Below are 25,019 nucleotides of genomic sequence, written 5' to 3' on the forward strand. Positions count from 1 at the left end.
TTGCCTGAGGGCAATTAAGACATTAACATTGCTGTGGATCTGGAGTCACATGTCGGCCAGACCAGTTAAGTACGGCAGATTTCCTTCCCTCAAAGACATTAGTGAACCAGATGGGTTTTCCAACAATCGACAATGATTTCATGGTCACCAGTAGATTCTTAATTCCAGATTTTTTAAAATTGAATTCAAATTCCACCATTTGCCGTGGCGGGATTTGAACCCAAGTCCCCAGAAGAGTAGCTGAGTTTCTGGATTAATAGTCTAGCGATAATATCACCAGGCCATCGCCATCTCTCTCGATCTCTCTACTGTCTATCATTTGTCACTCTGCTTGTTTGATATTAACAAAAGGGGACTCACAAGAACGTTAACAAATTTTGACACCAAGCCACACCAGGTGTATTAGGATAGACCAAAGTTTGGGCAAAGGGGTAGGCTTTAGTAGTGGCCTATAGATAGAGAGAGAGGGGGAAGGGGCAGGCATGTTTATGGAGGGAATTCCAGGGCTTAAGACCTTGGCAATTGAAGAAATAACCATCAATGCTGGAGCGATTAAACTTGTGGAAGTTCAAGAGGGCAGAATTAAGGGAGCGCAGATTTCAAAAAGGGTGGTGGGGTGGATAAGATTACAGAGATAGGGAGGGACATGATTTGGAGGGATTTGGCAACAAAGATGAGATTTTTAAAACTGAGGGAGTTAACTGGGAGTCAATGTGAACCAGCCAGTAGAGGGGTGATAGGTGAGGAGGACTTGGTGCGAGTTAACACAGGGGCAACAGAGCTCCAGATGGAGGGCTGAATGGGGGAGGATGACCGAGATTCCACAAGTCCAGATGTAATGTAGGGCACAGGTGAGTCGTGAATAGGGGTTTAAACAGCAGAGGAGTTGTAGTAATTATGAATTGGAAAATATTACAGAGGCTGAAGTAGGAAATAGTAATGGTGCAGAAATGAATGCCGAAAATCTCCGTCCTTGCTTGTGGCTGAGATTCTGCGGTGCTGCTGAGAATGAATGGAGGTTTGGCTGGAACACCATGTTTTCCGTTCTCACTTGCAGCAGAGCGGCCACCGACGAGATTGGAGAATGCAGAGTTCAGCTCTGGGCCAAATATGAAACCAAGATTGTAAACAGTCTGGCTCAGCCTCAGAGAGCTGCCCACAGGGAGGGATGGAGTCAGTGGTCAGCAAATGGGGGTTCTGACAGGCACCAAAGGCAATGAGATTGGGATTATTAAAGCTACCCCTTCAGCCCTGTCACAAATCCGAGTCCTCAATCATGGATTCCACATTCTTGCCTGCTGCTGCCCTCGGTTCAACCAGACTGCTCACACAGATCTGACCATGAACTTAGCGTCTGACCCCTTATACTCTCCATTACTGAATTCACTTACGTCTACCTTCATAATACAGCTGGTCTCTACCCCTGCCTCAAGGCCAGGAGGATTATGCAGCAGGTCAGGATCATTGGGAAACAGACCAGGGGTGTGTAGTGAGTAAGGAAGACTGTAAAGCAGTTCAGGAGTGTGCAATAGAACAGGCTTACTGTGAAGCAGACCGGGAAGGGTGTTCAGCAGATCAGAATCACTGTGAAACAGTCCAGGTGTGGGATGTAGCCGATCAGGAACAATGTGAAGCAGACCGCGAGCGTGAAGCAGGTCAGGGCCAGTGTGAAGCAGACCGGGAGCACGTAGCATTTCAGGATCATTGTTAAGCAGACTGGGAGTGTGCAGTAGGTTAGGATCAGTGTGAAGCAGACCGGGAGTGTGCAGTAGGTTAGGATCAGAGTGAAGCAGACCGGGAGTGTGCAGCAGGTTGGGATCAGAGTAAAGCAGACCGGGAGTGTGCAGCAGGTTGGGATCAGAGTGAAGCAGACCGGGAGTGTGCAGCAGGTTGGGATCAGAGTGAAGCAGACCAGGAGTGTGCAGCAGGTTGGGATCAGAGTGAAGCAGACCGGGAGTGTGTAACAGGTTGGGATCAGAGTGAAGCAGACCGGGAGTGTGTAGCAGGTTGGGATCAGAGTGAAGCAGACCGGGAATGTGTAGCAGGTTGGGATCAGAGTGAAGCAGACCGGGAGTGTGCAGCAGGTTGGGATCAAAGTGAAGCAGACCGGGAGTGTGTAACAGGTTGGGATCAGAGTGAAGCAGACCGGGATGTGTAGCAGGTTGGGATCAGTGTGAAGCAGACCAGGAGTGTGCAGCAGGTTGGGATCAGAGTGAAGCAGACCGGGAGTGTGTAACAGGTTGGGATCAGAGTGAAGCAGACCGGGAGTGTGTAGCAGGTTGGGATCAGAGTGAAGCAGACCGGGAATGTGTAGCAGGTTGGGATCAGAGTGAAGCAGACCGGGAGTGTGCAGCAGGTTGGGATCAAAGTGAAGCAGACCGGGAGTGTGTAACAGGTTGGGATCAGAGTGAAGCAGACCGGGAGTGTGTAGCAGGTTGGGATCAGAGTGAAGCAGACCGGGAATGTGTAGCAGGTTGGGATCAGAGTGAAGCAGACCGGGAGTGTGCAGCAGGTTGGGATCAGTGTGAAGCAGACCGGGAGTGTGCAGCAGGTTGGGATCAGAGTGAAGCAGACCGGGAGTGTGCAGCAGGTTGTGATCAGTGTGAAGCAGACCGGGAGTGTGCAGCAGGTTGGGATCAGTGTGAAGCAGACCGGGAGTGTGCAGCAGGTTGGGATCAGTGTGAAGCAGACCGGGAGTGTGTAGCAGGTTGGGATCCGTGTGAAGCAGACCGGGAGTGTGTAGCAGGTTGGGATCCGTGTGAAGCAGACCGGGAGTGTGCAGCAGGTTGGGATCAGTGTGAAGCAGACCGGGAGTGTGTAGCAGGTTGGGATCCGTGTGAAGCAGACCGGGAGTGTGTAGCAGGTTGGGATCCGTGTGAAGCAGACCGGGAGTGTGCAGCAGGTTGGGATCAGAGTGAAGCAGACCGGGAGTGTGCAGCAGGTTGGGATCAAAGTGAAGCAGACCAGGAGTGTGCAGCAGGTTAGGATCAGAGTGAAGCAGACCGGGAGTGTGTAGCAGGTTGGGATCAAAGTGAAGCAGACCGGGAGTGTGCAGCAGGTTGGGATCAGAGTGAAGCAGACCGGGAGTGTGTAGCAGGTTGGGATCCGTGTGAAGCAGACCGGGAGTGTGCAGCAGGTTGGGATCAGAGTGAAGCAGACCGGGAGTGTGCAGCAGGTTGGGATCAAAGTGAAGCAGACCAGGAGTGTGCAGCAGGTTAGGATCAGTGTGAAGCAGACCGGGAGTGTGTAGCAGGTTGGGATCAAAGTGAAGCAGACCGGGAGTGTGCAGCAGGTTGGGATCAGAGTGAAGCAGACCGGGAGTGTGCAGCAGGTTGGGATCAGAGTGAAGCAGACCGGGAGTGTGCAGCAGGTTGGGATCAGTGTGAAGCAGACCGGGAGTGTGCAGCAGGTTGGGATTAGTGTGAAGCAGACCGGGAGTGTGCAGCAGGTTGGGATCAGTGTGAAGCAGACCGGGAGTGTGCAGCAGGTTGGGATTAGTGTGAAGCAGACCGGGAGTGTGCAGCAGGTTGGGATTAGTGTGAAGCAGACCGGGAGTGTGCAGCAGGTTGGGATTAGTGTGAAGCAGACCGGGAGTGTGCAGCAGGTTGGGATTAGTGTGAAGCAGACCGGGAGTGTGCAGCAGGTTGGGATCAGTGTGAAGCAGACCGGGAGTGTGCAGCAGGTTGGGATTAGTGTGAAGCAGACCGGAAGTGTGCAGCAGGTTGGGATCAGAGTGAAGCAGACCGGGAGTGTGCAGCAGGTTGGGATCAGAGTGAAGCAGACCGGGTGTGTGTAGCAGGTTGGGATCAGTGTGAAGCAGACCGGGAATGTGCAGCAGGTTGGGATCAGAGTGAAGCGGCCCGGGAGTGTGCAGCAGGTTGGGATCAGAGTGAAGCAGACCGGGAGTGTGTTGCACCAATCTCTGTGCCACACCATTGGTCACAGTCCTCCAGTCTGAAGAACAATCCTCTTCCACCACCCTCTGTCTCCTACTAGCAAGCCAATTTTGTACCCAATTGGGTAGTTCTCCCTGGGTCCCATATGATCTAACCTTCCTGACCAGTCTACCATGTAGTACTTTGTTTAAGTCCTTGCTGAAGTCCGTGTCAACAACATCTCCCGCACTGTGCTCATCTATTTTCTTGGTCACCTCTTCAAAGAACTCTATCAAATGTGTAAGATATAATTTGCCACATTCAACACCATGCTGCCTTTCCTTAATCAGTCCTTGTCTTTCCAAATGCATGTAGATTCTATCTCCTAGAATCCCCTCAAATAACTTACCCACCTGGGAGGCAGTTACGTTCACCAGTCTTTAGTTCCCTGGCTTTTCCCTGCCACCTTTCTTAAATAACGGAGCAACATTTGCCTCCCTGCAATCTTCCAGCAGCTCATCCGTGGCTGTCGATGAAACAATTATCTCCGCTAGGAGCCCCGCAATTTCTTCCCTATCTTTCCACAATGCCCTGGGATATACTTGATCAGGTCTTGGGGATTCATCTACGTTGATGTGTTTCAAGCGTCCATTTTTGTTAATTTAGTAAGTTTTATTATCTAATAGATAGAGGAATGGCAGGGCAGCTCTGATGCTAGGGGTGCACATCCTGTTCCTAGTGGGAACTCCAGGGCAATTCCTGTGCCCCTGGATGACCATTATGTGCAAAAAGTGTTGTTAGCTGCAGAAGCTCGAGGTCTGAGTTTCGGAGCATGGGTTGCAGCTGGCATCACTACAGAGCCTCCATGAGGGTAAGAGCTTTGTGGATAGCATTGTCATAGGTGTGGTCACCCTGCAGCTGAAGAAAATGCAGTGATCGGGGAAAATGGGTGACAACCAGGCAGTCAAAACTGAATAAGCAGGTAGTGCAAGAATCCCCCGTGTGCATCTCACTCGCCAACCAATATTTAATTCTGAATACTGATGAAAGTGATGGTTCATCTGGGGCGTGTTGCCGGAGTCAAGTCCATGGCACCATAGCTAACTCAGTTGTACAGGGCATGATAAAGCAGACTGGAAGAGCAATAATAAAAGGAGGTTTGATAGTTAGAGGAACAAACAGGCATTTCCGCAGCCGCAGGTATGAATCCAGGATGGTTCTGTTGCCTCTCTCGTGCTGGGATCTAGGATGACACTGAATGGCTCTTGAGCACTCTAAGGGGGGAGGGTGAACAGCCAGCTGTTGTCATCCACATCAGTAACCAACGACGTAGGTAGAAAGAAGGGTGTGGTCCTGCTGTCAGAATTTAAGAAGCCGGGTAGGAAATTAGCAAACAGGATCTCATAAGTAGTAATCTCTGGATTGCTCAATTAGTGTAGGAGGGAGGACTTTAGATTTTTGGGACACCGGGATCAATTCTGAGGGACATTGGACCAGATGGGTTGCACCTTAACGAAGCCAGGGCCAATTCCCTTGTCAAGGTCATTTGCTAGTGCTATTGGAGAGTGTTTAAACTAGCTCAATAGGGGTGTAGGAACCAAGCGGTAATACAAGAAGGGAATAGCGAAGTGCAAAAAATATTGGGAGAGACAAGTAGGAAATAGTAAGGTGTTAGGCTAGGTGAGGGCCAGAAAAAGTAATACAATCTAAATGATTACAGTACATTGTTGCAAATGCGTGAACTGCGGCAAATAAGACTGGTGAGTTACAGATGCAGATGGAAATTTGGGAGGGATTTTTATGCCCCGCTGCGCTAATCGGGTAACATAGCAAGGCGGGAAATCTGAATGAGAAGCAAAACATTGAACACACCTCTCTCAATCTTTCTGGCCCCGTTCTGGCAGTGAAATCAGCCTCGTGCCCGGGAAGAGTGTGAGGCTGGTTTAAATATGTTTATGATCGTTTTACTGTCATTAGTGAGCCCGTGAACTAATAGTCTGGCCTCACTTAGCTTTCCGACCTCACCGGTGGCGGTCCTCACTGGCGAGGATCACAGACGTCACCAACAGCGGGGACCAGAAGTAATGACCTCGCCGGTGGGAACGGAGGCCACTGAAGCCCGAATTTATCATTTCTAGAAGGTTCTGCACCACTAAGGTTAAACTGACTGACCTGTAATTGCTGGGCTTATTGAAGGTGGTCGGGGCAGGGGGTAGTCAGTGCCAACCTGGTACCCTGGCAATTCTTCCACCAGGCACACTGGCACTGTCCACCAGGCACCAGGCAGTGCCAAGGGGGTAGGGTCTGACGGGGTAGCTCTTGATGCCAGCAGGGTCTGGCAGGGTGGAACCAGCTGGTGATCAGAGGTTGTGGCTGGCGATCAGGAAGCCGGTAATCGGGGAGTGGGGGGGGTGCTGATGTCCATGCGGGTGCTGCCAATGTCCATGGGGATGGGAGTTGACAGTTCTCCCAGTATAATTTGTGCACAGCATATTGGGAGATCAGGGCGCATGCACAATTGCGACCCTAGCAATTTGCAGCTGGCTTCCCGGCGTGAAAAGGCTCTGCCCACACCCCCCTACTAGCGGCTAGCAGATTATGGCCTCTGGATTAGACAGAGTGGCATAAATTTACGAAAATTGCTGGAGAACGGGCCAGAAAACTTGGGTTGGTAAAAGACAAAGAGTAAGAATAATTAACTGGAGGGAAAGCCAATTTCAATGGGGTAAGAAAGGATCTGACCCTGACAAGTTGGGATCAAAGAATATCAGGCCAAACTGCAACTGTAAAATGGGCTGCCTTTAAAGAAAATGGAGTTCCAGTAGAGTCATGGTATATTCCCACAAAGGGGAAAGGTCGGGCAAACAAATCTGAAGCTCCCTGGGCAATTAAAGAGATAAATTATAAAGTAGAAAAAGTGTGCTTGAGAATCAGGCCAAATATAGAAGGCTGAGGAAAAGCAAGTAAGAGAGAGAAGATGCTGGCAGCAACATAAAAGGGAATCCAAAAGTCTTCTACAGGAGTAAAGAGGAGGAATAGGGCTGATTAGGGTCCAAAAGGGGGACGTATGCATGGAGGCAGGGGGCATGGCTGAGGTATTGAATGAATACTTTGCATCTGTCTTTACCAAGGAGGAAGGTGCTGCCCAGGTCATGGTGGCAGAGGAGGTAGTTCAGACACTTGAATATTTTAATTGATAAGGAGAAGGTATTAGTTATGTTGCCCATACTTAAAGTTGGACAAACAGCAGGATAGGATGAGATGTATCCCGGGATACCGAGGAAAGTGCATGTGGAAATTGTGGAGGCACTTTTCCAATCTTTCTTGATGGTGTCAGAGGACTGGAGAATTGTAAGCGTTACATCCTTATTCAAAAAAATGGCGTAATGATAAGCCCAAACTCCAGGCCAGTCAGTTTAACCTCAGCGGTGCGGAAGTTTCTGGAAACGATAAATTTGGGACAAAATTAATAGTCATTTGGACAAACATGAGTTAATTAAGGAAAGTCAGCACATTTCTTTTCCAAGGAAAATCATGTTTAACGCACTTGTTTGAGTTTTTTGATGAGGTAAGGGAGAGTTGATGAGGGCAATGCTGTCAATGTGTACGTTGACTTCTAAAAAGCATTTGATAATGTGCCACACAATGAGAATAATTAGAGTTCATGGAACAAAAGAGTTCAATGAGAAATTGGTTGAGTGACAAAACACAGAGAGTTGTGGTGAATGGTTGGTGATAGGACTAGAGAAAGGTTTATAGTGGAGTTCCCCAGGGTTTGGTGCAAGGACCCCTACTCTTCCTGATATATAAATAAGTGACCTAGACCTTGATGCATAGGGCAGAATTTCAAAATTTGCAGATCTTAAGAAACATGGAAGTATTGTGAACCATGGGGATGATAGTGTAGAACTTCAAAAGGACATAGAATGGATGGACAAGTGGCAGATGAAATTTAATGCAGAGATGTGTGATGTGATTAATTTTGGTAGGAAGAATACAGAGACATAATATGAATGAAAGGGTGCAATACTAAAGGGAGGGTACAGAAGCAGAGGGACTTGGGTGTATACATGCATTGATCGTTGATGGTGACAGGGCAGGATGAAGGAGCCTTGCCTCTTTGTAACCTCCACCAGTCCTACAACCCTCAATCCATTTCTAGCCTCTTGAGATTGCCTTGATCCCACCGCTGGCTGCCATGCCTCCGGCTGCCTATGCCCGAAGCTACGGAATTCTCTCTGTAAACCTCTCCCTCCCTCTACTTCCCTCCCTGTCTTTAAGTTGCCATGAAAACCTACCTCTTTGACCAAGCTTTTGGTCAGATATCCAAATGTCTCCGTGGCTTGGTGTCAAAATTGGTTCGACAACATTCTTGTCAGACAGTTTACCACTTACAGGCGCCATACAAATGGAAGTCATTTTTGTAACATTGAATAAAAAAATTGCAGATGGTTTGCAGAACAAGTGGATTAAAGTAGATATTTTGTTCAACTTTTGCTTACAGTTTCTGTTGTTTAGACAGATAACAAGTTCCCCTCATTTTTAATTGACAGTTCCATTTACATAACAACCACGCAATATCAAGGTGATTGTACTCATTTCACAATGAAAGTTTTTTTTTCTTCTTCATTAATATCCAAATCTTTTTTCTTCCTTTGCAATATACTTCTTCCTCCCCTTGCTCCACTTTCTTCTCACTTTTGATCTCCCATTGGAATTATTGTGGTTGCGAATGTGTGAAGGTGTCTCACTTTGGCCACTCATCATGCCCCCACAATGAGCGTGAAATGTTAAGTCATAATTTACTTAAAAAGGAATAAGTTACCCTATCTTCAAAATGCAAAATTCTCACAAATACAACCGATTGGAATGCATATGGGAAAAGGCTTGGATATGGGAAATAATCTTTGCTAAATAATCTTTGGTTAAATGAGCTTAAAAATCTTTTTTAAAAAATCATTCTATCCAATCTATGTTATGAACGTTAGTTAGAACAATCATACAGATTCCCATGCCAGCCTGTCAACTACCAGAATGTAACTTCAACAATTTATGACCACTAACTGGGAACTAATAGTCCTACTGTTGTACTGCAATTGATTTGCACTCCACTCATCCCATGTGTAATGCAATAGCAGATCAAACAAAACATGTTTACTTTTAATCACCACTTCAATTAAGAATTATTGCAGTAAACATTATTGCTCCTACAGTGCCTGATTCTTAAGATGGGAGAACATAAATTTCACAATTCCTCTTTTGCTGTATGACAGGAAGAGACATCAAGGCAGAAATCCACAGTGATTGTTCGCTGAACCTTTTTCAAAATTTGGAAGTCCACTCAGTTAAGGTCTAATCAATAGTAACAATTAATAGCGCAGAGCTTATTAGATAAATTATTACAGTCATACTGAAGGTAAAGCTGTTCAAATTCCTGCTTTCTGGTGTTATATCTATGCTCAACTATTTCATTGCTCTTGAAATATGCTGATCTTATTACATCTGAGAGAGTGCAAATTCACTGCCTGTGTGGAAGATGCATAGATAATCACAACACTTGGGAGTATGTGATTTCTTAACAGAAAGCGTAACATCGTACACCCTACAACTGAATACAGCTGAGAGATTGTGCATTGCTATAGTTAAAACAGGAAGTGCTCAAAGAAGCAAGCAATGTAAAAATGATCAAGAAATAAGGAGAGCACGGGACAGAGAGACTGCAGGGTCCAGATCTCTCATCTATTGTCGTTAGCTGAAACATAACCCCCCCAAACTGCAAATGTCTTTTTAAAAAATCTACTTTACGGATCATTAACTGCAATTAAGCATTCCCCCAGTTACAGAAGTGCACGGTTAATCTGACTCACCTGACCCCCAGAGCAGTGGTGAAATGATGCAGAATTCCCCAATCCTCTGGCAGACAGCAAAGATCTGCAGTCGGATCCTTGGTTCTCTGAGCACCTTGCCACTTCTTAATGCGTCACTCCAAAGCAGGAGAGGAAAATCAGATTTGCATTTTCTTTGATTCTGACACAAGGCTTTGGACATAAATATTGCTGTTCTGATTAAGGTCAATACTGAGACAGTCCCTGCATTAGCTTTACAACCGTTAACAAGTCTATCAATTCCCCATCAGCAGAGACTGCATCACTGGGTGTTTTTTTGCAGTCACGTCTTATAGATATTTTGCCACAGAGAGAGAGAGAGAGACAAGCTGCTACACTCTGATTCACAACCCAGGTATCTGGATACCTTTGCTTACAGTAAACAGGGGGAGCAATGTATTCACTGCAGCCTTTTCTGGCTTCCAGCCACATTACATTTAGTTGCCTGAAAAGCTTGATTTACCTGAATGGAACAAGAAGCCTCACTTTACCCAAAAGCAAAGCAAAATCTCAGCATCTGAGAGACTTACTGTGAATAATGTACAGCCATCAATTCTACAACTGCCAAAAAAAAATCCTTAAATGGTGGACAATGAAAGTACTTGCACAGACTGTGTGAGGTGAGGACAACCCAACAGCACAGATTGCTGTATGGCTCAAGTATCTCGCCTCCCACAGACAGTGAAGACAGCCGGCATTACAAGGATTGCATTAGTTTAACAGATGTATGCATGGAGGGGATGGCAATTCCCACTGACCCTTTCATAGGATCACACAGGCGAAAGAGAGAGGAAGAGATGGAGAATAAATACACTGTTTTCTTTAAAATGAGGCAGGGGGTTTGGTTGGGGACATTTGCATTTTGACAAACCTAACCAAGTTAGCAGCTAAATCATTCTTTTTTGTAAATTTTGTGCAGAGAGCAATTCAGAAAGACTGGCTGGAAATTGGGAAGGAATTTGCTAATGAAAGAATGTTCTTTGCTATGCCACAATTACCATAGCAACTTCCAGCTGTCATAGCAACCACTTTACAGATTCTCCATTTTAAAATACGTCTCTAAGATCTACTAGTTGTTGTCAACGCAGAGCGCGATTGATATTAACTCTGGACAATATCCTTCTACCAAAGACAAGATAGTGAACTGCATTTTTAATTGTACATTTGTTATACACTGTAGTACATCAAGTGGAAAGATATAATACATCGTTGACGCCACTAACGCCACATATAAACATGTGGAATAAGTTAGCAGTGGAAGGGATTGGAGATAATAGTTTATGACAGGATCAAGAGGTCACTTGATTTCTTTCTGGAAGTGGAGGGATACATGGTAGGGATGATAATGAAAAAAAAACTGCACTTGTTTGAACACTGAGCAACTTCTGACAGTTCATTTATTTCTTCTGTTTTTCTGTATCTAACTTTATGAATTTGGAATTTTATTGAATGATTTCGCATATCTAAAGAGGTGTTCTTGTTTAATTATGCAGAAGATGTAACATATTGCCCACTGTGGGGTAATCAGCCACCTATAGTAATTAAAAATATTTAGCTACTTTGTGACCTCAGTGAGACTGAACAATCAAATCTGCCATGAGTTTTATTAGGTACCTGAGTTATGCAAAATTTTAATGAGAGCGATTTCATGGTCCTTCCAAGGTTTTATGGCTCACTAGGATAAAGGGGGCTTTTATCATAGAATCCCGACAGTGCTGAAGGAGACCATTCAGCCCATCAGGTCTGCAACGGCAACAATCCCACCCAACCCCTATCGCTGTAACCACATGTATTTACCCTGCTAGTCCCCCTGACATAAGGGACAATTTAGCATGGCCAATCAACCTAACCCGCACATCTTCAGACTGTGGGAGGAAACACACGCAGACACGGGGAGAACCTGCAAACTCCACACAGACACTGACCTGAGGCCAGGAATCAAACCCGGGTCCCTGGCACTGTGAGGCAACGGTGCTAACCACTGTGCTACCGTGCTGCTACCCGAGAAAATTTCCAAAAGAATTTGACAAGAAAATGGAAGGTAATGAGCAACAAATCATTATACACAGTGAAGTATCAATGCAATTGACCTTTAAAAAAATCGTACACAGAAGGGGGTTTGATTTCAAATCCAGGGTCAGGAACCTGACGCCTGGACCATTTCCAGGTCTCAAACCTTTGCAGCCTCTGTGTTGAAGGCACAGTATATTAAAACACAGATCTCCTAATTGGGGTGGTGAGCTTGGCACCTAATTAAAACTTCAAAAGTACACAGACAAATGATGGTAGGCAGATCGGTGGCAGATAAAGTTCAATGTGGAAATATGAGGTGATGCATTTTGGTAGGATGAACATGGAGAGAGAGTATAAAAGAAGGGGTACAAATCTTAAGAAGGTGCCAGAAGAGAAAGACCTGGGTGCACAGATTATCGAAGGTGGAGAGAGCAGTTAATAAAGCATATAATATTTGGGACTTTATTAATAGGGGCATAGAGTACAAGAGCAAGAAGATTCCACAAGTAGAAAACTAGAACCAGAGGTCACAACCTCAGGTTAAAGGGATGATTCTTTAAAACAGAGATGAAGGGGAATTTCTTCAGCCAGAGAGTGGTGAATCTGTGGAACTCTCTGCCGCAGAAGGCTGTGGAGGCCACTCATTGAGTGTCTTTAAGACAGCGATAGATAGGTTCTTGATTAAAAAGGGGATCAGGAAAATGGTGATGAAAAAAATATCAGCCATGATTGAATGGCGGAGCAGACTCGATGGGCCGAGTGGCCTAATTCTGCTCCTATGTGTTATGGTCTTTAAGATAATGCTGAACTTATACAACACTCGTTCGACTTCAGCTGGAGTATTCTGCACAGTTTTGGATGCCACACTATAGGAAGGATGTGAATGCATTGGAGAGAGTGCGGAAAGGGTTTACAAGAATAGTCCCAAGGATGAGAAACTTCACCTCTGAAGATAGAATGGGACTGTTCTCCTTGAAGAGAAGAGGACTAAGAGGACATTTGATAGAGGTGTTCAAAATCATGAGGGAGTGAAAACAGAGTAGATAGGGAGAAACTGTTACCGCTCACAAAGGAATCAAGAACGAGATGGAACAGATTTAAAGTGATTTTCAAAAGAAACAAATCTGATGTGAGAAGACAACCTTTTTTACACAGTGATTGGTTCAGGTCTGGAATACTTTGCCTGGAAGTGTGGTAGAGGCAGGTTCAATTGAGGCATTCAAGAGGGGCATTGGGTGATTATTGGAGGAACAGAAACAATGAACAAGTGTATAGGGAAAGGGCAGGAGAATGGCGCTAAGTCATAATGCTCATTTGGATAGCAGGTGCAGACATGATGGACCTAATGGCCTCCTTCCGCACCAGAACAATTTTATGATTCCATTAATTAGTGACACTGGGCCCTGCCAGGAGGCAGGAACTGATTCCAGAATGCAACACTCAAAGGCAAACAGCAGTCATGACTGGAATTGTCATTGCCTTGCAGAATCCAGAGGCAGGAGATCAGAGGGTCAGTGTCTACTGGCACAGACAAGTGGCCACACAGTCAATGAAAAGGTACTAGATCCACTCAGTGTGAAGATCCATTCCCCCTGCCCTCAACAATTTTACTTAAGTAGAGACTCCCCACATTGCTCCTAACAGCGAGTGCACTAATATGCACTAAACTGTACACTTTTTTAATCAACAATTTGAAAATGTCCTCTGGCCCTCCCCAGCCCTTTAACGAACTCTGCAAGGTGCTAACCAGCCATTATTGCCTCCCCAGTATCCCTCCTTTGCTCTCACATCTAAAGCACCCAAACCAATATGGCATCAGGTGTGTTTCCCATGTTTTTTGCAGGTGGGAGGCTGGAACTTTAAATTGGACCTTTTTGAACCCATTTTCCACCTATAACCAGAGTCCAATCTCCTCCCCAAAATCTTTCACCCAATTGAAGTGACTGCTTCTAGCTACACTATAACCATACATGTCAGGAATTGGAACAATTCACTTGTATTTGTTACTTCCACTAAGTATTGCATACTGAGTACATTTGTCCTTGAACATCTAACAGCAAACTAATAATTTTATAATTTAAAAATAAACTCTATCACATATCTGCTGAAACAGAGATTCAAATTTGCACGTTTAACCCTGATAAATGTGAGGTGATTCATTTTGGTAGGACTAATTTAAATGTGGATTACAGGGTCAAAGGTCGGGTTCTGAAGACTGTGGAGGAACAGAGAGATCTTGGGGTCCATATCCACAGATCTCTAAAGGTTGCCACTCAAGTGGATAGAGCTGTGAAGAAGGCCTATAGTGTGTTAGCTTTTATTAACAGGGGGTTGGAGTTTAAGAGCCGTGGGGTTATGCTGCAACTGTACAGGACCTTGGTGAGACCACATTTGGAATATTGTGTGCAGTTCTGGTCACCTCACTATAAGAAGGATGTGGAAGCGCTGGAAAGAGTGCAGAGGAGATTTACCAGGATGCTGCCTGGTTTGGAGGGTAGGTCTTATGAGGAAAGGTTGAGGGAGCTAGGGCTGTTCTCTCTGGAGCGGAGGAGGCTGAGGGGAGACTTAATAGAGGTTTATAAAATGATGAAGGGGATAGATAGAGTCAACGTTGAAAGACTATTTCCTCAGGTGGATGGAGCTATTACAAGGGGGCATAACTATGAGGTTCGTGGTGGGAGATACAGGAAGGATATCAGAGGTAGGTTCTTTACGCAGAGAGTGGTTGGGGTGTGGAATGGACTGCCTGCAGTGATAGTGAAGTCAGACACTTTAGGAACATTTAAGCGGTTATTGGATAGGCACATGGAGCACACCAGGATGATAGGGAGTGGGATAGCTTGATCTTGGTTTCAGATAAAGCTCGGCACAACATCGTGGGCCGAAGGGCCTGTTCTGTGCTGTACTGTTCTATGTTCTATTCCTTCAACACTCCCAGAATAGAGCCCTCTTTAAAATGAATGGAAAGATATTGGTAAATAAACACAAAACATTTGCAGTATGCAATTGCTTGAAGAATGATCTTAATGCATTTCAATTCTGCAAAATATCTCTGGCTTTACTTGATACAAAAGGCGCAGTTTTAATTATTCTCTCACTATCTGCTCACACCAGTATATATAAGAGAACATGCATGATATCACACACATGAAGAAACCAAAATGGCCAAAGCACAGGCCTTCTTCCAGCAGCCCCAGGCCAATGCCACATTCTATTCTGAGTAAAAGGAACAGCCCATGTACTCAACTAATAATTTGATATGATCTGACACATGAAAATGGCTGGGACAGAAATGTGTGTAAATTCAACTTAAATCGTCTGAATATAAATGGAACGCAATTCCCCAGTGAAAGGAGAGTGCAAAACTAAAATTGCATGCATGGTCATTTTTGTTTCTCTCGCCTCAATCACAAATTCCATCCTTTTGTCCCCAAAATGCCTCCATTATCTCACATCACTGAGCCAGTCAATTGTACTCCGTTAGTGCCTCTCAGTAACTTGGGCAACTGCACCACCAAGTGCTCAAATAAGATAATGCCATGTTAATGCAAAATCTTGGCCTCACATAAACTGAATATGCCGCTTATCCAACGATACGCTTGATAAACACTGTCCAGTTTGTTGTTAGTCTGGATTTACAAAAACCAATAGACAATGTTTGATATTTAAACTTGTTAGCAATGGAATTGTTACCATAGGCATGATGTTCATCTCAGTCTGAACTGCTTAGGGAAATGGCCAATATTATTGTGGAAAGTTCTCTTTTTTTTGATGCATTATTCCTGGCTGTTATTTGACAAACGCTGAGCTGGAAGTCTACTTTGACGAACAAGTTTATTCACTTTGTCCGATAAGTGTTACGACACACAGGGAGAAAAATGTGGTTGCTCCGAGCGAGGCATTGCAGGATTACCCCAATACCCCGGGGATAGGCGACTTCTCTCAGTGTTCCTCAATGATATCGATGGCAGGATGCCACGTAGGCCCACACTGTTGCCTGCCCCGGGGGAAATCGGCATCAGTCTGAGTGAACAAATTTCTCTCCAAGATTGTTTACGGATTCCTTATTAATTAAAAATGCCAACATCTTCTGTGTCATGTACACAGGGTATATTTAGCCCGCTGCAAAATGCATCAAATAAATCAATGCAAATGGAAATTATGTGACTCTATAACAGGTCAACAGACAATGTGTTCTGGCAATGTACCACCCAAACATTGAGAGTGAAAATTACCCCTTGGAATGATCAGTTCCAAGTTAATGACCACTTCTTTTGAAGCAAGCACATTTTGATTCTGAAGCGTTCTATTCTAATGTTATATAATGTACAAGTAATGCATGAAATGATATATAGTAGAGGTTTATAAGCTAGAGTTTACAGAATTAGCCAGTTTTGCCTCTTAACAACTATTCAAAAAAGCACAAAGTTGCAAATCCCAAGTCTCATTCAAATAACGACATTGCACATATGCCTGACAACCTGTGACGGGGCGGCATGGTGGCACAGTGGTTAGCACTGCTGCCTCAGCTCCAGGGACACGGGTTCAATTCCAGCTTTGGGTCACTGTCTGTGTGGAGTTTGCATGTTCTCCCCATCCAAAGATGAGTAGATAAGAGGGATTGGCCATGCTAAATTGTGCTTTATTGTCCCAGGATGTGTAGGGGAATGCGGGGACAGGGCGAGAGCTGGGCCTGGGTCAGATGCTCTGCCAGAGAGTTGGGGCAGATTTGATGGGTCGAATGGACTCCCTCTGCACTGTAGGAATTCTATGAAAGGATTCTATGAAAGAACCTGCCTGTTTTCATTGGACCACAGAACAAATGTAAATCAGGTGGTTCTTTGGCCTTTCTTAACCCTTCCATCTAAAAAAAAATTTAGGTTCAACATTGCAACATTCAATTATCTTTAAATTGACTCTCAGGCATGTGTTTTCACTGCGTCATCAGACGTTCATTCCAAGTGTGTTCATCAGTTTGTGAAAGAATGTCCCAGTATCGGTGTGAAAATATGTCCTCCACCATCTAAACTTGTTCCTTTGTTTTATTTTCATGGTATATCCTGTTGTAGCGCTTGCGTTGACCTCTCCCAGATTCTGTAATATCTTATCCAGTTCATTAAACTCCTGTGTTATTTGTCTGCTTTTCAGTTTCCCCCGCCTCCTCTAGGGACACTACAGAAGCAAGCAACACTGACAGCTCCAGGGATCAGCCTTGTATCTCGTTTCTCTTTATATCGCCACCAGGGATTTTCCACTAGATCCCTTTGGATTTAATATCATCACTATTTGGTTATCGTGTTATCTCAAAACATCTTGCGCATTCACTCAGAATGCTCATTTTAGAATTTCAAACACTACACAAGTATCTGTGCGTAACCATTCTGTGTCCACCTTGGTATCATTCTGGCTGATGTGATCCACCTGACCAGTCCAACACAGTCCCTAGCTGGGCCAACCACAACAAACTCCTGCTGGTCCCGGAACGAATCCACCATTCCCAGAGGGCTATTCTGTCAAACACCATCACTTCCCTAGACCAGGATAGGCATTTGATAGGGTGGATCTCTATTCTGGACTCTGTGAGCTTTTGGGTCTGGGCTACATTTTGTTGCCCAGATCCAACTTCTGTACCCGGCTATGTGGTGTCTGATTAAGATAATTGGATCTTTAATTTTGGGTGGGAAGTGTGTCAGGGAATCACCATGTATAGACAATTATACACCAATGACATGGAGCTTCTTCAAAGAAGAATCACTCCAGTGCAGAAGGGGGCCATTCAGCCCATCGCACTGACTCTCCAACAGAGCATTTTACCCAGGTCCACCCCCCCATCCCTTTTACCCCACGTATTTATCATGTTAATCCCCCTAACCTACATGTCTTGGGACACTAAGCAGCAATTTAGCATGGCCAATTCACCTCCCATGCACATCTTTGGACTGTGGGAGGAAACTGGAGCACCACACAGACAGACAGTGACCCAAGGCTGAATTCAACCCGGGTCCTTGGTGCCATGAGGCTAACCACTGTGCCACCGTGCTGCCCGAAACAAAAGGGTTGTCAGAATGGCTTTGTGCAATTGGATTTGAAGGTTGTCTGCAAGACACTAATTTTTGATATTGCTATAAAATTATAAAAAACTAGGTTAACTGAAAAATTCCAGTTCAAGATGAGTTTTGTGGAAGCAACATCACAAAGTTTTGAATAATCCTAACTACTGAAAGGTCTCACAATAGCAAGTACTTATTTTTGCAAAAGATACCGTACATCAAATAAAAATTCTTTACATCCCTAAAACGAAACGGAAAACAAGAACAATACCAGTGGCTTAACAGATGAAAATACATTTCTGTACATTTCCCACATGAGCCAACAATACCATTTCCCCATGTACGAACTTGTGTTGTCCATGACACTGGCTTAAATTGAAGTCAGGTTTCCAAGTACGCTGAGGGAGCCTCATTTAGTGTCCAAACTCAAGAACAAGACACAGACACAACATGCAACTTAACGACATAAGAAGTGCCAAAGGCAAATACACAGCGGTTTCGCATCATGAGAGGCAATTTTTAGTTAGTTAATAATTTCTCAGTAGAAACCTCAGCAAGTTCCAAAAAAATAAAGGATCCTAAATAACCACTGAGTGATGGCACACATGCAGCAGTAAAAATTGGTGAGTTCATCTAATTCAAGCATAATAGCAACCAAGGTTGACACTGCTTTGAGATAAGGTGCATTGAAGATAAGCGATTTATACAGGCTTACTTTGCTATCTCCTTTCCATTTCCACAGGAAGCCACAAGGTTCTGTTGTGGCACAACCCTTCAGAATTTAAATCTCTTCAACACTTATAGTTTATTTTCAAGGCATCACATGAATCATGAACTTACATTAATGAGTTCAATTTCCCACAGCTTTTTCACGAGATCCATTGATGTATAACCGTTTGCCAGAAAGGTCTTGATGTAATCATTCAACTCTAAAGAATCTAACCAGTCTGCCACAGACGTTGGACTGTTGGTATCATATCCGATAACTTTAACCTGAAATGAAAAAAAAACATATGCAAAAGATGCTTAAAATTACACGCGGAGAGCTTGTTATTTTTATCTTGCACCTCATGATGGGACCCTGCCCTAAACACGAGTTGTCGTATCTGATATATTCCAAAAGATTAGAAAAACCAGCATGTAAAGATTACAGCTGCTTGGTGGACCCCTGCAGAATATTTACATCCTAATAATGTCACTTATTATAGCTTATGATTTTCCACTAAATAACATTTGTTATATCCAGACATGGCAGCTAATCATGCAGTTATTACAGCGTCACAGAACATATTAAAATTCCTATTAAACATTGTGACAGAATTAATCATTTTGTACAAATATTTTGCATTGAGCGCAGCTGATAGATTTGAAAGTCTGACGGTGCTGTATCCGTCCAGTGCAGTTGGGTTTTAGAACAGTTTCCACATACAGAAGGTAGTGAAGAAGGCATACAATATGCTTGCCTTCAACGGCCGGGGCATTGAGTTTAAAAATTAGCAAGTCATGTTGCAGCTTTATAGAACCTTAGTTAGGCTGCACCTGGAAATACAGTGTTCAATTCTGGTCGCCACACTACCAGAAGGATGTGGAGGCTTTGGAGAGGGTACAGAAAAGATTTACCAGGATGTTGCCTGGTATGGAGGGCATTAGCTATGAGGAGAGGTTGGAGAAACTTGGTTTGTTCTCACTGGAATGACGGAGATTGAGGGGCGATCTGATAGAAATCTACAAGATTATGAGAGGCATGGACAGAGTGGATAGTCAGAAGCTTTTTCCCAGGGTGGAAGAGTCAATTACTAGGGGGCACAGGTTTAAGGTGCGAGGGGCAAGGTTTAAAGGAGATGTACGAGGCAGATCTTTTACACAGAGGGTGGTGGGTGCCTGGAACTCGTTGCCGGGGGAGGCAGTGGAAGCGGATATGATAGTGACTTTTAAGGGGCATCTTGACAAATACATGAATAGGATGGGAATAGAGGGATATGGTCCCCGGAGGGGTAGGGGGTTTTAGTTAAGTCGGGCAGTATGGTCGGTGCAGGCTTGGAGGGCGGAAGGGCCTGTTCCTGTGCTGTAATTTTCTTTGTTCTTTGTACATATACGATTCAGCCAGTATTATTACTGAGGAAATGATTGTCAATAAAATGCAAATCCTCTGGGGAGTGTTTAAATGCACAGAAACCTTAATGAATCATAATCGCAAACCGATAGCTCACTGGATTTATTCCTGGGATGAGAGAGCCTATAACCTCTGGAGTTTTGAAGAACTGAGGTGTATAAAAAGCCAAGAGGCCATTTCCCCTGGTTGGAGAGTTTAGAACTACAGCTCAGACATTTAGCACTGGGATGAGGAGAAAAATTCTTCATTCGGAGTTGAAATTCTTCAGAATTCCTTATACCCAGAAGACTGCAAATATTTACTCTTTGAATATATTCAAGACTGAGATTTAAGATTGATGAGGGAATCAGGGGATATGGGGATGGGAAAGGAATTTGAGTTGATGTAGAAGTTCAATCATGATCTTAATGAATGGCAGAGCAAGCTTAAGAGTCCAATTGGCCTACTCCTCCTCATATTTTAACTTGTGTATCATGCATGTTATAAAATGAGCTCTAATTTCCAGCCTCAGATGACGCCAGCCCCTTTTTATACAATTTGAAAATGGTAAATAGAATGTTCCTGATTCAGAAGAATATGTCCAAAAATGTGTAGATTAGTTGGATTAGCCATGTTAAATATGTGGGGTTACAGGGAGAGGGCATGGGAAGAGGGCCTGGGTAAAATACTCTGTCAGAGATTCGGTGCAGACTCAATGGGCCAAATGGTTTCCTTCTGCACTGTAGGGATTCTATGCTAATTTTCTAAGTTCAATTAAGTAATCTTTTCTGTCCGGTCTAAGCTCTTGCAGGTAGCAAGAATCCATTGGGACAGCACGGTGGCACAGTGGTTAGCACTACTGCCTTACAGCATCAGGGACCTGGGTTTGATTCTGGCTTTGGGTGACTGTGTGGAGTTTGCATGTTCTCCCTGTGTCTGGGTGGGTTTCCTCCAGGTGCTCCAGTTTCCTACCACAGTCCAAATATGTGCAGGTCAGGTTGACTGGCCATGCTAAATTGCTCCTTAGTGTCCAAAGTTGTGTAGGTTAGGTGGATTAGCCATAGTAAATACATGGGGTTGGGGGGAGAGGGTGGGGGAATGGGCTTGCATAAGGTGCTCTTTTGGAGAGTCAGTGCAGAATCAATGTGCCAAATGGCCTCCTTCCACACTGTAATGATTCTATGGGCGGAATTTTCCCATCCCGCCCGCCATGAGAATCATAGTGGGCGGGGCGAGCGCAGCCGGAAAATCTCGCCTTATGGTTTTGTTGATGCTTATCAAAAAGAACCAGCACCCGATCTGACAAATGGAAACACTTTTGGTTAAACAACAATCTTGAGTATCTCTGAAACAGTTCATTGAATTTCTGAAAAGTGAAAACAGAGAAGGAAACCATTTTAAAATAGTTTGTTTTCCTTGCAACCATCACACATTGTGCAAACTTGGAAGAATAATACAGGGAACTTGCAAGATGTTTTCGGGTGTCTCATAAATGTAAATGAAAAATATGAGCTGATGAGTTCATGTTCTATTCAGAATCAAATGTCACCACTGTTTTATCAGAAGATACATCAAACCTAGTAGTTGCGGTTGGGGAATCATCTGCTAATTACTAGTTCTTTACACAAATATTACTGTAACAGTGACCGATTGCTGTGTTAGATTTATTTTGTGAAACATATTAACCTTTAAAATGCCAGAAAAGTGTTGGAATGATGGACTACCTCCTAGGCAGTGCACTTCAAATGTTTCTTCCCCATTACAAATTATGGTAACAAGTCTCACAACACCAGGTTAAAGTCCAACAGGTTTATTTGGTATCACGAGCTTACGGAGCGCTGCTGCTTCATCAGGTGAGTGAGGAGCAGCGCTCCGAAAGCTCGTGATACCAAATAAACCTGTTGGACTTTAACCTGGTGTTGTGAGACTTCTCACTGTGCCCACCCCAGTCCAACACCGGCATCTCCACATCATAGCTTACAAATTGTGATAAGTGTCTCAAATACCAACATGTGCGTGCCTATCGCACACACATACTAACACTCAGGAGTAGTTTAAAAGCAGTTAGAGGACTTGGCACGACATAACATTCAAGGGTACAGGCCAAGTGCTGGTGAATGGGATTAGGTGGGAGATAAGGTATTTCTTGCCTGTCAGTGCTGACTCGATGGGCTGAAGGGCCTCTTCTGCACTGCATGCTTCTACGATTCTAATACTGCATTATCAATCTGACATTACAATTAAACACTTAAAATAATATTTCAAATTATTAAACACTGCTATTTTTTATTCAATTTTTTCTCCAAATTTTGTTTTCCCCTCCTTCCCCCATCTTTTCTCACCTACCTCTGTTATTATCCAATCTGGAGAGGGGACAATCAGAAAACAAGTGCTTTTGATTGGCTAACATCCGACTTTAAAGACTCACGCCGGAATCCTCCGACCGGGTCTGCGGCTGGGATTCTCCAGTGCCGCTGCAGTGAATGAAGTTTTAGCTGAGCGCCTAATCCTCCATTCTGGCAGGCATTGGGCCAGGTATGGACGAGATCAGAGAATCCCGCTCTAACCCTTTATCCAATCAAGTACTGAAAGTGTAGAAATTGACCATTTGCATCATACAAGTGGCAAGTCCAATATTTAAGTTGGATCAATCTAGTGTCTATTAAATAAAAGTTCAGAGTACAATTTAAACAAACTAAAATTATGGGGAAATAGTGGGTGTCTGAGATTAGCAGAGAGCTAAAATGGATATGATAGGTTGAATGGCCATCTTCTATACTGTAACCATTCTACGATTGTGTAAAAAGGTTGGCACTTTCATTCTTTCATTGTCATAAGGAAAATGGTCTGAGATGTGTAAATATTACTCAATGAAACAGAATAGACATTATTGCAGCATGGTGGCACAGTGGTTAGCACTGTTGCCTCACAGTGCCAGTTCAATTCCAGCCTTGGGTGACTGTCCATGTGGAGTTTGCACTTCCTCCCCGTGTCTGCGTGGTTTTCCTCTGGGTGCTCCGGTTTCCTCCCAAACTCCAGAGATGTGTGGGTTACGTTAATTGGCCATTCTAAATTGATCAGGGGGACAAGCAGGGTAAATACTTGGGGTTACAGGGATAGGGCCTGGGTGGGATTGTTGTCAGTGCAGGCTTGATGGGCCGAATGGCCTCCTTCTGTACTCTAGGGATTCAATGATTCTAAATTGGGAGCCTATCCTAAATTTATTTTGATAGCTCATTTCCTTGTCATAATTTAATCAACGTCACCATTAGTCAACAAGTTAAAACTTGTTTCAAGATCTTTAAACCAGTTATTTGATCTAAGGTGGTCATTAACACTATTGTAATTATTTTGGTTTTAGACTATTTCATAAAACCTCATCACTAGATACAGGTCATTCGCATTTAAGGATTGCTAATGATATACAGAATAAATTCTTATACAACTGCTTCACCTCCCGTTAATAAATTAGAAATATATTCCTCTTGACAAAGGATATTAAATGTCTCCAAATTATATATCACAATTGCATTTAGATCGATTTGCATCTCAAATTGAACTGAATCATTGATAAATGGATTGATTCAAGTCATACAGAGTTCTGATATTTATATATAGCACATACATTTTTAAAAGAGCGCATTAGAGCAATGAATTATCAATTGTGCCCTTACTCAAATGAAACTATAAAAGGCAGAATAAACTCGTAATGCCTAATCTAGTAGTTTGTAATTCCACAAAGAAGTGATGGGATAACTGAGCACAGACCATGAATAATTTCTCACTGTGCTTGTTACAGGAGTCGGTGTAATGTGAAAGGTAGTTTCCCAGTGAATGAAATAGAGTAAAAATGCTTATACATGTTCTACCTGGTCAAGGTCACAGACATGGGAGATTTCACACAGGCTGCATAATGAACATGAGTGCACGAAACTCAAATTAATTGGATATTTCCTAGCTGGGTTAGTTCTCCACATGATTTAACATAACGGCAGGAAATGTTCCTCTTATGGACATCATAGCACAACTTACCCGAGGTAGGCCGCGAACTGCCTGGAGGATTCGCTGTCTATGTGAAGAGTTAAGGGTGCCGATTTCCAATAAATCCTGGTCTTCCACGACATTGCTTCCCTAGAAAGGGAGACAAAAAAAGAGAAACATTATGTAATTCCCACAATCCAAACGTGATTTCAATAACCCGATGAACATCTTCACTGTTTACAGAGGAGCCACGTTCTATAGTAAGCAGTAGGTAAACTGTGGCCATCAAATAGTTACACGTGCCATGAAATATCTCTGCGCTTGCTGGAAGTTCTTTGAAGTTAACTTGCTTAGACATCAATAGGGTTGGAGATAAAAGAATGAAGCCTATTGTAAAGAAAATAAAGGAAGCAGAAGTAGCAAACTGGCTTTCCACAGACCTTATTGATTCTATGTAAAGAAAAGAAGACACTTTCTCTTACCCTGAAACAGTCAGTTCTTCAAAGTTTACAACTGTGGTCAATAGTACACAGCATGACACAACCAGGCAGTGGTTCAGCTGTTGTGCCATTCTGTTAACATAGGTTTCTTTTATTCAGATCCAATCTCTGCCCTGGAAGGGGCCTTGAATTTTTTTTCCAGAAATTAAATGCTAATATTTGGCTATTTATTGTAAAGAAAGTGAATACCACAGGCAGGATAAATCATCACTTAGAAAGGCACAAATTGGTCAGCGAAAGTCAACATGGTTTTGTTTGGGCAGATTGTTTCTTATTAATTTAATCAAGTTTTTTGAGGAAGTAGTAAGGAGGATTGATGAGGGTAGTGTAGTGGATGTTGTCTACTTGGATTTTAGTGGGGCATTTGACAAGATCCCTCATGGCAGACTGGCTAGAAAAATAAAAGCCTATGGGATACAGGGGAAGTTGGATCCAAAATTGGCTCAGTGACAGGAAACAGAGTAATGGTCGATGGAATTTTTGCGATTGGAAAGTGATTTGCATTGGCGTTCCACAGGGCTTACTGTTGGCGCCCTTGCTCTTTGTTGTATATATTAATGATTTACACTTAAATTTGGGAGACATGATTGGGAAATTTGCAGATGACAACATTGGTCATGTAG

The 25,019-nt window shown here is 43.8% G+C and overlaps 1 protein-coding gene across 5 annotated transcripts in view; it reads right to left on the reverse strand.

Moving 5' to 3' along the window:
- anks1b (ankyrin repeat and sterile alpha motif domain containing 1B) overlaps positions 1-25,019 on the reverse strand; it is a 591,188-nt gene that overhangs the window by 55,191 nt on the left and 510,978 nt on the right. For all 5 annotated transcript variants that reach the window (XM_078235473.1, XM_078235472.1, XM_078235471.1 and 2 more), the window contains 2 exons: positions 23,948-24,046; positions 18,664-18,816 (listed from right to left, as the gene is read on the reverse strand). In XM_078235473.1, the coding sequence (XP_078091599.1) occupies positions 18,664-18,816; positions 23,948-24,046 (252 nt within the window). The remainder of the gene's footprint in view (positions 1-18,663; positions 18,817-23,947; positions 24,047-25,019) is intronic.

Source organism: Mustelus asterias, chromosome 19, assembly GCF_964213995.1.
Source record: "Mustelus asterias chromosome 19, sMusAst1.hap1.1, whole genome shotgun sequence".
Taxonomy (NCBI): domain Eukaryota; kingdom Metazoa; phylum Chordata; class Chondrichthyes; order Carcharhiniformes; family Triakidae; genus Mustelus; species Mustelus asterias.